This window comes from Tenebrio molitor, chromosome 1 (genome assembly GCF_963966145.1).
Source record: "Tenebrio molitor chromosome 1, icTenMoli1.1, whole genome shotgun sequence".
Classification (NCBI taxonomy): domain Eukaryota; kingdom Metazoa; phylum Arthropoda; class Insecta; order Coleoptera; family Tenebrionidae; genus Tenebrio; species Tenebrio molitor.
In genome coordinates, this window is record NC_091046.1 from 38,194,707 (window position 1) to 38,209,339 (window position 14,633).

A 14,633-nucleotide genomic window follows, 5' to 3' on the forward strand; every position below is an offset into this window, starting at 1 on the left:
ACTCGTGAAATACCCAGTATAGTTTTAGGTATATAATATAAACGATAAAAACACGACAAATATTGTAAGTTTACAGATGAATGTAGGATTTAATACGTAATTCTCAATTACATAATATGGCTTCAACAATTCATCTATTGGAAAAATTTGTGTAGCAAAATATGAAGAGGAAAATGGACAAATTATAATACAGGGTATTGGTATTGCTATGAAAACTTGTGTTGTGTTCAATATTATCGTCAAGAAAATAAAACTTAAACATCCAAACCTAACCTCACAAATTTTGCTAGAGTATACCTCTAAAAGCGGACCTATTTGCAATTTCTATTGAAAAATACAGATTTTTTCTTTCTTGGCAAATTACAAATCGATAGTAATATGCATCCCTTAGGTTTTGTAACATTTCATGCCTAATCTAATATTTAGTAAGGTGAAGAAGAGAATCAGTTCATAATTTGCTACTACAAGGAATTACCTATTGATGACTAACAATTACATTTTAATGACTACACTTTCATCATACTCAGAAGCAAAAACGTTATTTTTCTTAAACTATGAGACTAGTTCTCCCCAATAAACTAATTTGTCAGCTTTTCCTTATTGCTGATGACTAACAACTACATTTTAATAACTCAATTTTCTTCATACCGAGTGGACACATTTTTTAACTGTTAAACATTCAATTCAAAAACATTCCTCCACGTGTCGAGTCCCTGATGAACAAAGTAAGCCGCGTCGCAATACCCACACTCAACCAACCACCTGTTGACCTAAACTTTGTGTAAAATAAATCTGATTAAAACGGAGGAGCTGCGTTCGCCGTTTTTAAAGGCACGCTCTGTAATTTGCATGGTCCGGTAAAAACAACGTGATCCAAAAATTATTAATGTGCACTGAATCACGTCACTAACCAGACTTGGATGGTATCCTTAACGACTTGCGTAAAACTCGACTCTTTTGCCACATTGACGTAAGAACGTTGTCATCGTTGTGAATATTCTTCGTTTTGTGCAAAGTGATTTTACCGCTTGTCATCGGCTTTCACATTGTTGGATCATTTCTAACGTGCACGCTTATTTGTCTTTATTAAACCCGGCTTTGACATTGATAGCGGCGTTTGAAAAGTGAAAACCATTAACTACGCGTATACGCACCTTATGCAAAATGAAATAATGGCAGGATTACAACACGTTTTTTTTGCAAAGTGAATGTGAAAGTTGCACACAATATGTTTGATCTCTTAGAGCCCAATCTCGCGATTCGGACCAAATGAGCCGACCAATTTCGTTCAAACGTCCAAAAATTTTAAAGGAAAAATCTATTACCTCGTTATTGTGCTGGCAAATTAGCCAATCTGCATTTATGACTGGGCAATTCGTTAACTCGGAAAAAACGCTAATTGGGCGTGTCCACTACCTTTCCTTAGAAAATTGCCCGGGTCCATTAGTCATTTTTAATTATGTCCATAAAAAGTTCAACACACTTGCGTAGGAAACAAGTCTATCGCCGATTTTTCTTGACCTGTCTGACCGTTGTGCATTTTGGTTCGGTCGCCAATTTTCGAAGTTACCATTAGTCACGTTAATGAACACGTACGTACAAGAAGTAGGTTTGCGGCGGCGGTTAATAAACTTTTTCATGCAAATGATCCTGATGATATCTTCGTCTGCCCACATGAACGTATCATGTTTTACATATGAAATTGTTGTAAACGTCAAACAACTTTTGTATGCAATTGTTAATATGCCGAAATAAATGGACTGCAGGAATGTAGCTTCTGAAATCGTGTTGGCCGACCGCAGATTTTTCTACAGCATGGCCGCTCCGTATTTTCAAAAAAAAAGAGACGACTGATGAATTTTTGGTACTACCAGACACTCAAGGATGAAAACACAAACCTTTCACTTTGACCTTAAAATAGAGTAATTGGATCATATCTTGAGTGTTTTACTAGAGGATTCGACATGTGAATTAAGAATTGAGATTTAGTGCGAAACGGATTGAGCATTAACGAATTTTACTACATACTTAAGCTAAACATTGCTTTAATGGCCGCGACGCGCGTGTATACTTTTCAGTTACAGTTACATTTTAATTCCCATTATGAGAAAACCCAACAATGGAATGCGATAACTATATGAAATGATTAAGCATAGTATTATCATAACTCGTTTTAATCACAATACAATGGGCACTTTCTGTTTATAATTATAATAAATAAAACCTATACACGCCTCACATTTTCTATAATACGCCTATTTAATAATAATGCACATTTAGAGCACTATCAAAATCGCCATAACAATAAAAAAATCATTAAATTGCTAAATGAAGAGGTTTCCTAAATTATAATTTTTAATTTCCATAATCATTGAATTATATGTATAAAAAAAGTTCATAAACATGTAGACTTCGAATTATTACGCGTTCACTATTCAGTATTACTCGTAGTATAAATTTTGTATTTTCCTTTTTATATTGTCCTCTGTGTTAAAAAGTAAAAAAAAAAAAACAATGTACATTTTTTCAAAATTATTAGCATTTATATTTTTCATAAACATTTCTAAAATACAGGGTGTCCCAAAAATAGCGGACTAACGGTGCACTACGGTGTAGAAGAGACTACCGTAAACGTCAGAAAAATGTTTAAAAAATTCTATTGGACTTATTTACTGATTGGGCGGTCCTTGAAAGTGGCACTTAACAGGAAAATTATTTTGAAATATATGTATTAAATTGTCATGACAGCTACCTCTAATCGTACATATTATCACAAAGTACAGGATTACTCACTACCAATAACTAATCCTGCACAATAGTGAATTTAGAAGCTTTGGAAATCGAAAAAAATATTTTAAATCCACTACGGTAACATTGCAAGGTAATGATGTACGAGTACATCTTTGTTTACATTGTATTACCGTTAATAATAAAAATAATAATTATTTATTTTTTTGTCTGAAAAATTTTTTCCATATTTTTTTCGTGTACATTTAAACATCCTGGATACGGTAGTAAGTAGTTAGTCCGCCAATCTGCACTGATTCCTTCACATGAAAGGAAATGTAAAATATTTTTGACCAAAATTCCAAAATGTAGTAAAACTATTATATTATTACTATTATTAGTTATGTTGAATTTGAAAAATTCTCTTAGGAGTAGTATCTTTGTACGTAGTTATACCAAGTGGCTACAAATATTTGTCATTTTTTTGTTAGGTTGACAACATATAATTTTATTATTGGCATACCTGATTTTCACATTTAGATACGTCAAACCAAATGTCAAATAAAATAAAGTTGTCATAATCAGATTAATTTTTTAAATGGTTTTCAATTCACTTTTAATCTAATTACCCAGGCAAAACTTGTTTTCACCAATATCTTATAAAACTTATTTATAATGTGGATTATTCATAATAACGTTAAATTTCCAAAATCCTAACCTAAAAATGAATCAATTGATGATACGCTGTCAAATATGAATCTTACCAGTTGCTCAGGGACGCCATCCACTAAATTCGCTTCAATCATTTATAATCACTCGGTATAAATATTTACATGGTGATTTTTCTTAATACATACATATTTATATGTTATAATTATTTGTTACCTGAACCTTAACCTTTTACTGCTTTGACAACTAATAAATTTTCGCGAATTAAATTAGATTTATAGTTTACAACTTAATAAAATACAAATTGGTATCACCAGAGGTGTAGCAATAAAAATTAAATATTAGTGGAAATACTTGTTTGGTTGCTCCAATTTAATTAATTTTTATTACATAATAATTTGTATTGTTAAACACTACAGATGCATGAAAGATATGATCAAAACAAAAAGATTCTAAAATGGAAAAATGTTTGCATTTAATGTGGTGCGCTAAAACTTTACATCTTTAGAGAAAAGATATATTTTCAGACGACCACTGTGAAATATGGCACATTTCACACGGTTTTTCCTTAGTATGACACTAACAGTAAAAAAATAAGGTTAACCATCCTAAAGCTTGCTTTACAATTGAATATCATTAATGTCACATTGACGTCCAAAGTATTTTGGCTGCAATAGTACAGTTAATTTCAAATTTACAGAGTACACCTAATTTTCCACGGTGTGAAATGCACTTACATTTTTCGTCAATGATCAATGTCAATTTTGACAGACAAAATGCCTAATCTAATCGAAAACGCGAAAACCTCATTCTTCCCAAATTAAAAGAAGGATGGTCGCTCCGGAGGGTACCCCAGTATATTATAACATCACGAAGAGCACCGTGCAGAGGATAAAACAGACAATATTATGGTGTTCTAAATTATCAGCGACGTTTTATGTTGTCAAACTTACCTAACCTATATAAAAAATATGACGTACAAATTTCAAAAAGGCATCTTTACATATGGAAAAACTGTTATAAAGCGACGGAAATGAATAAAAATTGTTTTTTCTATACCAGATGTTAAAATGTACTTTTATCTATTCAAATCAAAAGGCCAAGTAGCATTTTAACCGCAAGGGTAGATAAAGTACTACTTTAACAGCAAGGGTAGATAATAGTATATTATTACATGAGCAAGTAAAGAAGGTTTTTATCCACGAAAATGAAGGTTGCAGCACAAGCCGAAGCGCGTGCTGTAATCATTTGAGTCGATAAAAACCTTTACTTGCGAGTATAATACATACTATATGTACTACATTATCTACGATCAAATATACAAAAAAATAATAAAACAAATTCTTATAGTTCAATTATTTCGTCGAATTACATATTTAAAGGTTTAGCCTTTGAAACCTTAGGCCCTTGGTGCAAAGAAGCCATCGATTTCATTAATGTCATCGAAGAGCGACTTATTGCGGAATCAGGCGATTGATTCAAAATCAAAGAAATTCCTTTTCGAGAGGATTTCCCTTGCTATTCAACGTAGAAACGCTGCAAGCATTCGGGGCACTTTTCCAGATTCCGCATTATTATCGGAAATTTTTGTATTGTAAACTAAAAAAGTTATGTACTTAAGTTGATTAAAATTGTTAGCTCAATATTTTTAATTTTTAAAATTTGAGTGTTCCTTTTGTTACCATAGTTACGTTCTGGTATTTGGTGAGGTTGCAACAGTTACTGCAATTTCTAATTTTGATTGGTCCAAGTCCGATGGATAAAAGATCCTGCCAATTTTATCCATGGCTGGGAACCAATAAGAGCTCTTTTTTAATTTGTTGGTGGATAAAATGACAATTTAGAGTAGAGCTTTCACATCAATAAAGTTATTTTTATCTGATGATCGTAGATAAAGTGATTTAGGTATTTTTTTATTACCTTAACAACACTCATACTACCGAGATTTTAAAACCTGACACGATTAGGTAGTAGGTAATGATTTAAAAAAATGTTTTAATAATAAAATACGAAAGCGCTAGAAAAAATAGAATATTATACACGACGATAAAATTGAATTATCTTCTCGAGCGTAATTAGTGTTACGACTAACGTCTCGACGCTAAAAAACGCTCTCGAAGATATAATATGTACAACGAAGCAAAAATTAATCGAGTCTAATTTTCTCTTTACACATTTATTTTATGGGGACGTATTAGTCATCGCAAGTTAAATGGAGGTTCACGGCAAATTATTATCTTTTCTCAACAATTTAATCGCCAATAAAAGATCATTACAACCCACGCAAAGGTGTCCACAAGTTTAACCTTAAATTGGTAACAAATAATACATACATATTTGAAAACTAGTTTTCATCAAAAACTAATGTCTGTAGTGACAAATTTCCGGATATTAAATGGGAAAAAACCAATCAGACCAGGATTTCCAAAGGATAAATCGTATACCATATAAGTTCAAAGCGCCTAAATGCTTAATAGAGTAAACAAGGAGAACGTGGTGATTACTTGTGTTTCAGTCAATAATAAAATAAAGACAAATTAAAATTTAAAAGCTAAAACGACTAAATCCATATTTACATAACCTTAGAATATTTGCGGTTTAAATTAGCTCAACACTTTTTCTTATCACGCTTTAACGATAAAAAAAAATTACAGGAACAGCAAATTAGTGTTACGTGAAAATATTGTATCAGTCAATAACGTTTAAATAATAACAATATTTTTGGTTTTGGAAAAAATTGTGAACACAGCCTTGAAGTCTTTGCATGGTCGGTGCAATGATTTGTAAATGACCAGATTAGATTACTGATTCATTTCAAAATTAAAAGTACATAATCAAAAATAATATGACGTTAGTTTAAAAAAATCAAAAATGTTAAAAAATTCCAACATACGTAAACAGTAAGATCGACATATTGTTCGAAATTCATAAGTAGAACATCCGCTTTGAGTCTATTTGGTTTCATCCAATTAGTCTGAATTTATCTACTTTACTTGAATAAGTATCAATAAATATTTACAAGATCTTTTTTTTGGAAACTGGGAAAAAGGGATTTGGAAACATTCGGTACTCACCGCTCTTGTCCATCGTACTGTGGGTTCCGGGTGACCTATATAGGTGGCTTTCAGTAGGACCCTATCGCCTACCAAAGCGGTGGTGTCTTGCGGCTTCCTGAGCAACATCGCCGGTTCATTAATTTCGGACACCATAACACCACCGTTAACCCCCGAAGACACTCCGTTCAAAGCCTCCATCGAGGCCGCACTACAACTGTTACCCTCGAACACACCGATGAGATCCAGATCCGGCACGACGCTCAGTTGTGTGCTGCAACTGACGGCTTCTGCGCTACTCGCCGACTTCGACTGCTTCGCAGCCGTGCACTTTACCTCGCCACCGTCAAGATGTGTCACTCCGGTAATGTGGAGAATGCTGACGTCGCCATCTTCCTCTACCTGCAACCAACAGTAGGTAAACATAGGGACGTGATCTATCTCGGTCTTCGACGAGGTCGATGCATTGTTTTCAACAGCTGCGGTATGCGGTTACGATAAATCATTTTTTTGAAATCAATTTCACAAAAGGATATTAATGATTTCGAAGTGCGAAAGGATGTGAGGACGCCCGTTGTTATTGTTGCTGTCAGCTAATAATAATTATGAAAAATGAATTGCCCGCATCCTTAAAGGCGTTTCACTGTTCATCAGCGTAAAGTAATTGTTTTCGGAGGCTTCGCTCGTTTTGCTCACAAATCGGGCTGCACACGTTGCGGTGGACCCGCGACCAAATCTGCTTGTTCATGTTCGAGATATTTTCTTAGTAATAGCTTTGTGCTACGTAATTAATTTGCATGTCATGAGGCTTGGTACAAATACATATGTGCGTGAAGTGAACCATTTAGAAAAAAAAAAACGACGACATTTTGTAAACTACAAAATTAGTGTAGCAAAACAACAGCTACCACAATTAGTAATAATAATGATCTTCTGATCTTCAGACAAAATTGTCAGTTGTGAAATTTCGAATATGAGAAAATTCTTGTCCTGTTTTGTCGGTTGAGGGAAGCAAACCTTTTCACACAAAATTTCTGTCTTTACGTCTGTATCTAGATCGCGAGACCATTAAACTCGTTCATTTTATTTAATATATACTCCCAACAAGAAATTTTTAATTACTGTTGCTCGTTTGTGGCTATGAATTATTAATGACTTGATTCTGTATATCTGATTGAAGCTTATATAGAGTGAGAACGGAAACATCATTAAATCCATAAAACACTTTTTTTTTCTTAAATTTCACGTACCAGATACAGCGATATTTAATTTATTTATTAAAATGTAGATAAAATATCGAACGATATCTTGTCCACGTAAATGCATGAAATACATGGATTTTCTAAAAATAACCACAAACATGATTGTATCAAACGAACCATGTGGTCATTTATTATCTAAATTGTGAACATTATGATGAATAGTTGCGATAGTAAAAATTAATAATGCAACAATAGCATCTTTTAATTTTAATTTTGTTGTTGTGATTTCCCTTGTTGTGTAATCTTGAATTTGATGGTAGGACTAGTAACCACGTTGCACCACACATCTTTTTTATGATTAAGATGGTTATCATCTCAAAAGTGTGTCTGAACATTGCGAAATGTAATACGCAATTTTATGATAGCATCTACATGATTTATGGAAACGACAATAAGAAGATACATCATTGTGGAATATTTTATAAATAACTTTCTTCTTTCTTACAATTCAGTTTCAAGATTCCGTCAACACTCGGCCGTTTAACATCTTTGTCTCTGTCTTGTCATTTTAGTGAATGTTCTCTTCTGAACAAATTTGTTCCGTGCGTACTTCCTGCCTCGTTGACAAGCGCAACAAAATATCGGGTGTTCATTTAAATTTCCGGTCAAAGTTGGCGTTGAAGAGTCGATTGTGAACGCATCAGCTGTTTAAATCTTACCTCAGTTTTTGCGTTGTTTGAGTTTTTACATGAGTGATGCGTTCACAATCGACACTTCAACGCCAACTTTGACCGGGAATTTAAATGAACGCCCGATACTTACACTATGAACTTCGTGCATAAACAGTATTCTTGATCTTGATGAGTGGTCGATGCAAGTCATGGGTAGCTTTGTAAGTTTTACTTTTTCCGAAAAAAATTTGTGTGGTATAAATCAAATATTAACTGTCATCGCTGTCATTCAGATTCAGAATGATCGTCAAGCATTCTGTCTGATAATAATACATATATGTAGTGTTTTTTTTTTTAATTTCATCTCAAAGCAGGCGTTGAAGAGTCGAATGTAAACGCACCACGGATTACAGATCACGGATCAGGTGTTGAAAACTAACCTCACTTTTTGCGTTGTTTGTGTTTTTACTCTGCAGACTGATGAGTGGTGTGTTCACAATCGACTCTTCAACGCCAACTTTGAGGTGAAATTTAAAAAAACACCCGATGCCTATTGCATTAATTTTTAAAATTAGAATTTGACAATTACAGAAAAAAAATTCGGCAACGGTATTCACGATCTTAGTTTTCTGAAAATTTCCCTAAGACCACTCACCAAGATAAAGAATAGTGGATACTTTGGTCGTTTTGAACGTTCAGATCTCTTTTCTGCTAAGATTTTTTTGGAAGTACATACCTGGTGTTTCGATTTTTTATTTACGGAATAAAAAGCAATTTCACCCACAATTGGCGATAATAATAAATATAATAGGCGGCGTTACCGCATTATTTACACCACCTTAATTTTTGAAAATGTCAGACACATAAAATCGCATTTTGAAAATTTCCGAATAGTATAATGGGAGAAACCATTCGAAAACCAGTTGAAATACCACCGCTCCGACGAGCAACATGCCAAGTATAGTCATTACACGAAAAACATGTCACATCGTATCAAATCCGAATAATTTAAAATTTTGCATAACAATCTGAAACCGTCCGAGTAGTGAAATTTATTTTGAACACGAGTCGCTTTCGACAAAATCCGCAAATGTTAACGACACATTTTGAAACAAGATCAGAATAAGTAAATAAAATACGACCATCTGTTAGTTTTAGCATGGGGAATTTTGAAACAAAGGCAAACTTATTTTTGGAGGTCCTGTGAAATCTGAGACTCACCTGGAATCTGGTGCACGCAGTTGTTACAGGAACTCCGCCCACTTCCCACGAGATTTTCGGTTTTACTCTGTCCGCATTCCACAGTTTAGCACAAAAACTAACAGTTTTTCCCGGAGTTGAGATAACAGGCGATGGGAACTTCACAAACTCTAGAGTTTGTTGTCGAGAGCACTTTTCTACAACAAAGAGCGTTCCTGAGTTTACATTTCATGATACCCCGCGGTCTGCACTAAACGCACACTTATTGGGAAAAACAGGTGATAACTGATAACATCTAGAACGGGTCGTTAATTAAGACGTTCAGGTAAGACGGCTACCTAAATATTAAACGCATTTAACGGGCAAAATATTGAGATAAGGCAGGCAAGTAAATCAATTTGTCTGCCCTCTTTTCACCGGACAGTGGTAGTATTCGAAGGCAATTGCAGTTCTTCAACTGGCGCCTCTAGAACGGTGGGCGCGACCGTGTTGTTTTATAACTCCACGATCGCACGAGAAGGTTAACGTTTGCTGTTGTTATTGTCGGCGCATTATCTGCTTCGCAATTTACTCCGAGAATTTATGGGGTACGCGATAGTGCAGAAGAGAAAACAGCACTTAAGGCATCATTAAGGCGAGTCGGTGCCTTCCATAAAGTACGCCGTCAATAAAAATTTAATTGATAGTAGAGGTGCAGCCATCGTCTCTATTGTCTCTCCGTTTCTACCCTACTTTTTCTATTGAAACAAATGTGCTGAACGGGTTTAAAATTAATCGGACCTAGAATATTTACCATGAACGACAAGCTGACACTTTGCAGATGTTTCTCCAAACACGTTAAAAACTTCACATGTGTACCATCCCGAATCTTGAGAGTACGGATCGCTCACTGTCAAAACAACAGATCCGTTTTCGCAGCTTTGCCGGAATTCGTCACAATCCGGTAACACACAGCCGTCCTTCATCCAGACAACGTCAAAAGGTTGCCTTCCGGTAACCTTCAACCGCAACTCCGCCGGATTTCCTTCTACGGCAGTCAACATTTTAGGCATGGCTTTAGTAACTCTTGGCGCCAGTTCTTCTTCGATTATTTTTAGCTCGACGGTCGACTTAATCGAACCATTGTCATTCGCAGCCACACACGTGTAAGAACCTTCGTCGGCGAACGTCACGTCTTTAACCATCAAACAGGCGACCTCACCGTCGTGCGAAGTGACAAATTTCGCCGAATCCTCGATGGGCACGTCGTTTTTGTACCATTTGAGGAAAGGCGTGGGCACGGAGCGAATGTCGTAGAAGAGACGAGCCGAACTGCCGTATCTGACCGAAGTACTCCACAGCCCCGAGCCGGGGGCGGGCGCCGGTCTGGGGGAGAGACTTCTGGCACGCAGTCCTCTGGCGGACGCCGGCCGATGCGAAATCACCTCCAACCTGGCGGCAGCTTCGATTCTTCCGACGTCATTCTCCAGGATTATCTTGTACAAGCCGGAGTCTTGAGGTGTCACGTCTCTGATCTCCAAAACCCTCAGGTCCTCGCTCTCCGTTATGGTGAGTCTCGAAGATGACGTCAAGACCGTGCCGTCTTTGTCCCAGGTGACCCAAGGGTCGGGATGGCCCGCGACGGCGCATTGAAATCTCACCGTTTCGCCTTCTTCGGCTACGCGATTGTGCGGAATTGCGTAGAATTTGGGGGGAGTGGCTCTGATCCGGTGCACTCTGCGACTCGGCGACGGCAGGGCTCGGGAGCGGGGAAGCGGTGACACGCTCCTGTTGGGGGTGGTTCGGGGAGTGGACAGTGGGGTGGACCCCACGGTTAGAGTCGACGGTCGCTTCAGCTGTTGCTTCAAAAGATTTTCCTTTTCTTCCGGTACTGCGAGTGGTAACAAGTCAAATTATTTTGCCCCCTTTCAAAAAAATACTCCTTACAGTCTACTATGAGGCAAGCTGATGTGAACACTTTGCCCAGGTCGTTGTAAGCTACACAAGTGTATTCTCCCTCGTCTTCGGGATACACCTGATCGACAGACAACGTGGCAGTCTCTCCGTCGAAGTCTGCACTGAAACCGTCCCCTAACCTCACCAACTGAAACAATTTCATTTCATTTTCGTTTCTTCACTTCATCTTATTTTCCTACCTTTCCTCCTTTCTCCCATCTCACATCGAATGGGGGATTCCCTTCGACTTTGCACTCCAGCGTGACGCTGTCGCCATCGCAACATCTGATGTCTTTCAGTTCTTGCCTGATGGTCGGAATCGTTTGGAGATTTCTGCAAAAAAGTCGATAATATTTTTCGTCGCACTGATGAAAACGACATACCCAATTTTCTTTCCGCTCGCCATTGTAGTCAACTTGGAATCATCTTGAAAAGTGGATTGTTAGAAATAAGAATTGTCGCAAAAAATTTTACTCACCCCTGACTTTTATCTGCAAGGAGATGATGGCTTTAGCATCTCCGTGACAATTTTTAGCATAAACGGTGTAGGTTCCGGTGAAATCTAGTTTCGCGTTGGGTATTTCAAGACGGTACTCTGGTCCGTCACCAATGCGATGAAAATGAGACGCATCTCTATAATAATCAGGCTGGAAATAAACAATTAATTAAATCTTGCGATATGATTTATGTGGTGAATTAAAGACAAATAAAACATTTTCACGATAATGGAAAGCTTTCGCGTTTTAGAAACTCAATTGATCGTCTACACTACATAAATGCAAAAATCTTTAACAAGGTCACGCAAATAGCTTAGAATGAAAAATGTATGTTATTATTTTGCTCACAGTTCGTTTCATATCTGCTGTAATTATAGCAGTTTGATTGTTGTTTATAGACAACTTGTGAATTAATTTACGATCATTTATTTCATCCGAGGAGCGGTTCACATTTTTATTTTGTTTCCTTTTTAGTGTCTGTTTGTTTGCTTAAAGATATGATCTTGATGAAAACACATGTTAATAATGGCTAAACATAGCTGAAATCTTGCACGTTACCAAATATGTGTAAAATGCGTCATGTATCTCGAATAAATGTTAAAAACTATATAAAACCCAATGGCCCCGGCAATTGAAAGACGCAAATTGTAAAATATTTCAATGAATTGTCACATAAAATATCAAAAACGAACTTGTCTGTGCAGTTCTTCAATCGGATTCAGAATATGAACGTTATTTACCATAACATTAAATCGTACATCTGTGAATGTATATTTGAGGTCATTACGACCCATCCACTTCCTAGTGTAAATTTTTCAAAATTGTGTCATTGAGGAATAATATGTTAAAACATACAGAGGCATTTTTTTCAAGCACGAAATTGAAATTCGGACACGATTGCTCGTTTTCTGCAACGAGTGTTTTATGCTATTTTCTGTTTCGGCTTTTATTTACATTGTTTGTCACTGCTGGGGTAAAAAAAATCAACTTTGTAAAACAGAAATTATAGTTCACCCAAAGATATAGTAATTTTATGGGGTTTGGTCGGTAATTTCTTTTACAATTTTGGGGTCACTTTTATTACCAACTTGATTACTTGAAGAGAGTTATAAATCTTTTACCTTTGCAAACAGGAAACGGTCTCAGTAGGTAGAGCCCAGTCTCGCGACGGGTGTCAGAAGCTTATTGCCTTGCCATAACTGACCCCCTTAAGTTAATGTACGCCATCCCTCATAAAATCACTATATTTCTGGGTGTACTTAGGAGGTATAATGTTCCCATTTATAAAGTGCCTCTATCGATATTTTAAAACGACCTTTTGCTTCCTTCAGTGGTTTATTGCCGGCTAACAAAGATTGTGGTAAAAATAGTGAGTAACCGATCCTCAATAATCCGCAGGTACCATCGAGAGTTTTTGTTACAGGGTAGGTAAATAATCCCCTAGTAATAAGACCATCATAAACGACCCAAAATGTTAACTAGTGTTTAAAAAGTCGTTTCAAAATATCGATAGACGCACTTTAATTTGGTTTTACTGCCAGCCCTGTTGTCAGGGAGTTAAATACTCCGACAATAGGCAACTACCGCCATAAATCCTAGGACTGTAAAAGAAGGTCTGTTGTCTGACCGGGCAATATCTTCACGTCTATTGCCAAAACCACAACCCCAGCCCCTAATAATTACAATTGCACTGCCATAAAACCAAATTATAAATGGGAAAACTAACGCTGCCAACCTTACTTTTTATCTAGTGGACGAATAGTAATAAAGTCTACTTTATACAACGACCGTTTAAAAAATTCGTGGTGCTTGCTTTTGTTTCTGTTAGCGTATTGCATAAAGTCCATTCAAAGATCAAAAAACCACCAACGTCGCATTTTCCTCGATAATTACTATCGGCAATGCTGTTTAGTGTAAAATTTGGGGAGAATTATAATTTTGAGGTTAAGTGTTTATGAAATGTCTTGTTTTTCTAGGCATGTTTAATTAAAAATAATAAGAATCAATAAATAAATAAATGACACGTGCTGCTAATAAAACAATATGAACGGAATTCAAAGCAATTGAATTTTATTTTAAATCAAATAAATGTCATAATTTATAGTTATCAACATAGTATGAAAAAATATCTACCTAGGGTTTTTTAAATTTTACCAATCTAAAGCAACAGGTGGTGGTTTTTTGATTTTTGAATGGACTTTATAAGCCGTTCACGATTGTTTTAAACACGCAGCAGGCCAAGATATTTTTTTGTTAGATTGGCGGCAGGTCCTGTCATATGACGTTTCGTTTTTAAATACATATTCGCATTGTTGTCAATTCCGTCATTAATTTAGTTAATAAGAATTTACCCAGAACTGCCCTACAAATAGATACATTTATGTATGTTTCATTTCAATTACAATTTTACCTGGAAGCAGCGTTCGGTTGAATTATAACCTAAAATAGATTTATCATGACAAATCACAATACTGCCAACTAAAATGTCAGATTTTCATAGATAGTCCGAATTTGAAACAATCGTGAATGGTAACATTTTTACGGTGTGAAACCTTCTTACGAGAGATACAGCTGAATTCAGAAAAAAACGGGAAATTACATGTTTCCTACTGATTTTCTTAGTGCTAGACGATGGTTTTCACGGTTTTCAACGATTTAATTTACAAAACAAATATGTAT

General features: G+C 36.0%; 1 protein-coding gene across 1 annotated transcript in view; it reads right to left on the bottom strand.

Moving 5' to 3' along the window:
• Nucleotides 1–14,633, bottom strand: part of LOC138128798 (titin-like) — an 85,827-nt gene that overhangs the window by 8,404 nt on the left and 62,790 nt on the right. The window contains exons 20-26 of the mRNA XM_069045035.1: nt 11,936–12,104; nt 11,841–11,883; nt 11,658–11,790; nt 11,449–11,605; nt 10,316–11,392; nt 9,544–9,719; nt 6,471–6,851 (exon numbers count right to left, since the gene is read on the bottom strand). Coding sequence (XP_068901136.1) covers nt 6,471–6,851; nt 9,544–9,719; nt 10,316–11,392; nt 11,449–11,605; nt 11,658–11,790; nt 11,841–11,883; nt 11,936–12,104 — 2,136 coding nt within the window. The remainder of the gene's footprint in view (nt 1–6,470; nt 6,852–9,543; nt 9,720–10,315; nt 11,393–11,448; nt 11,606–11,657; nt 11,791–11,840; nt 11,884–11,935; nt 12,105–14,633) is intronic.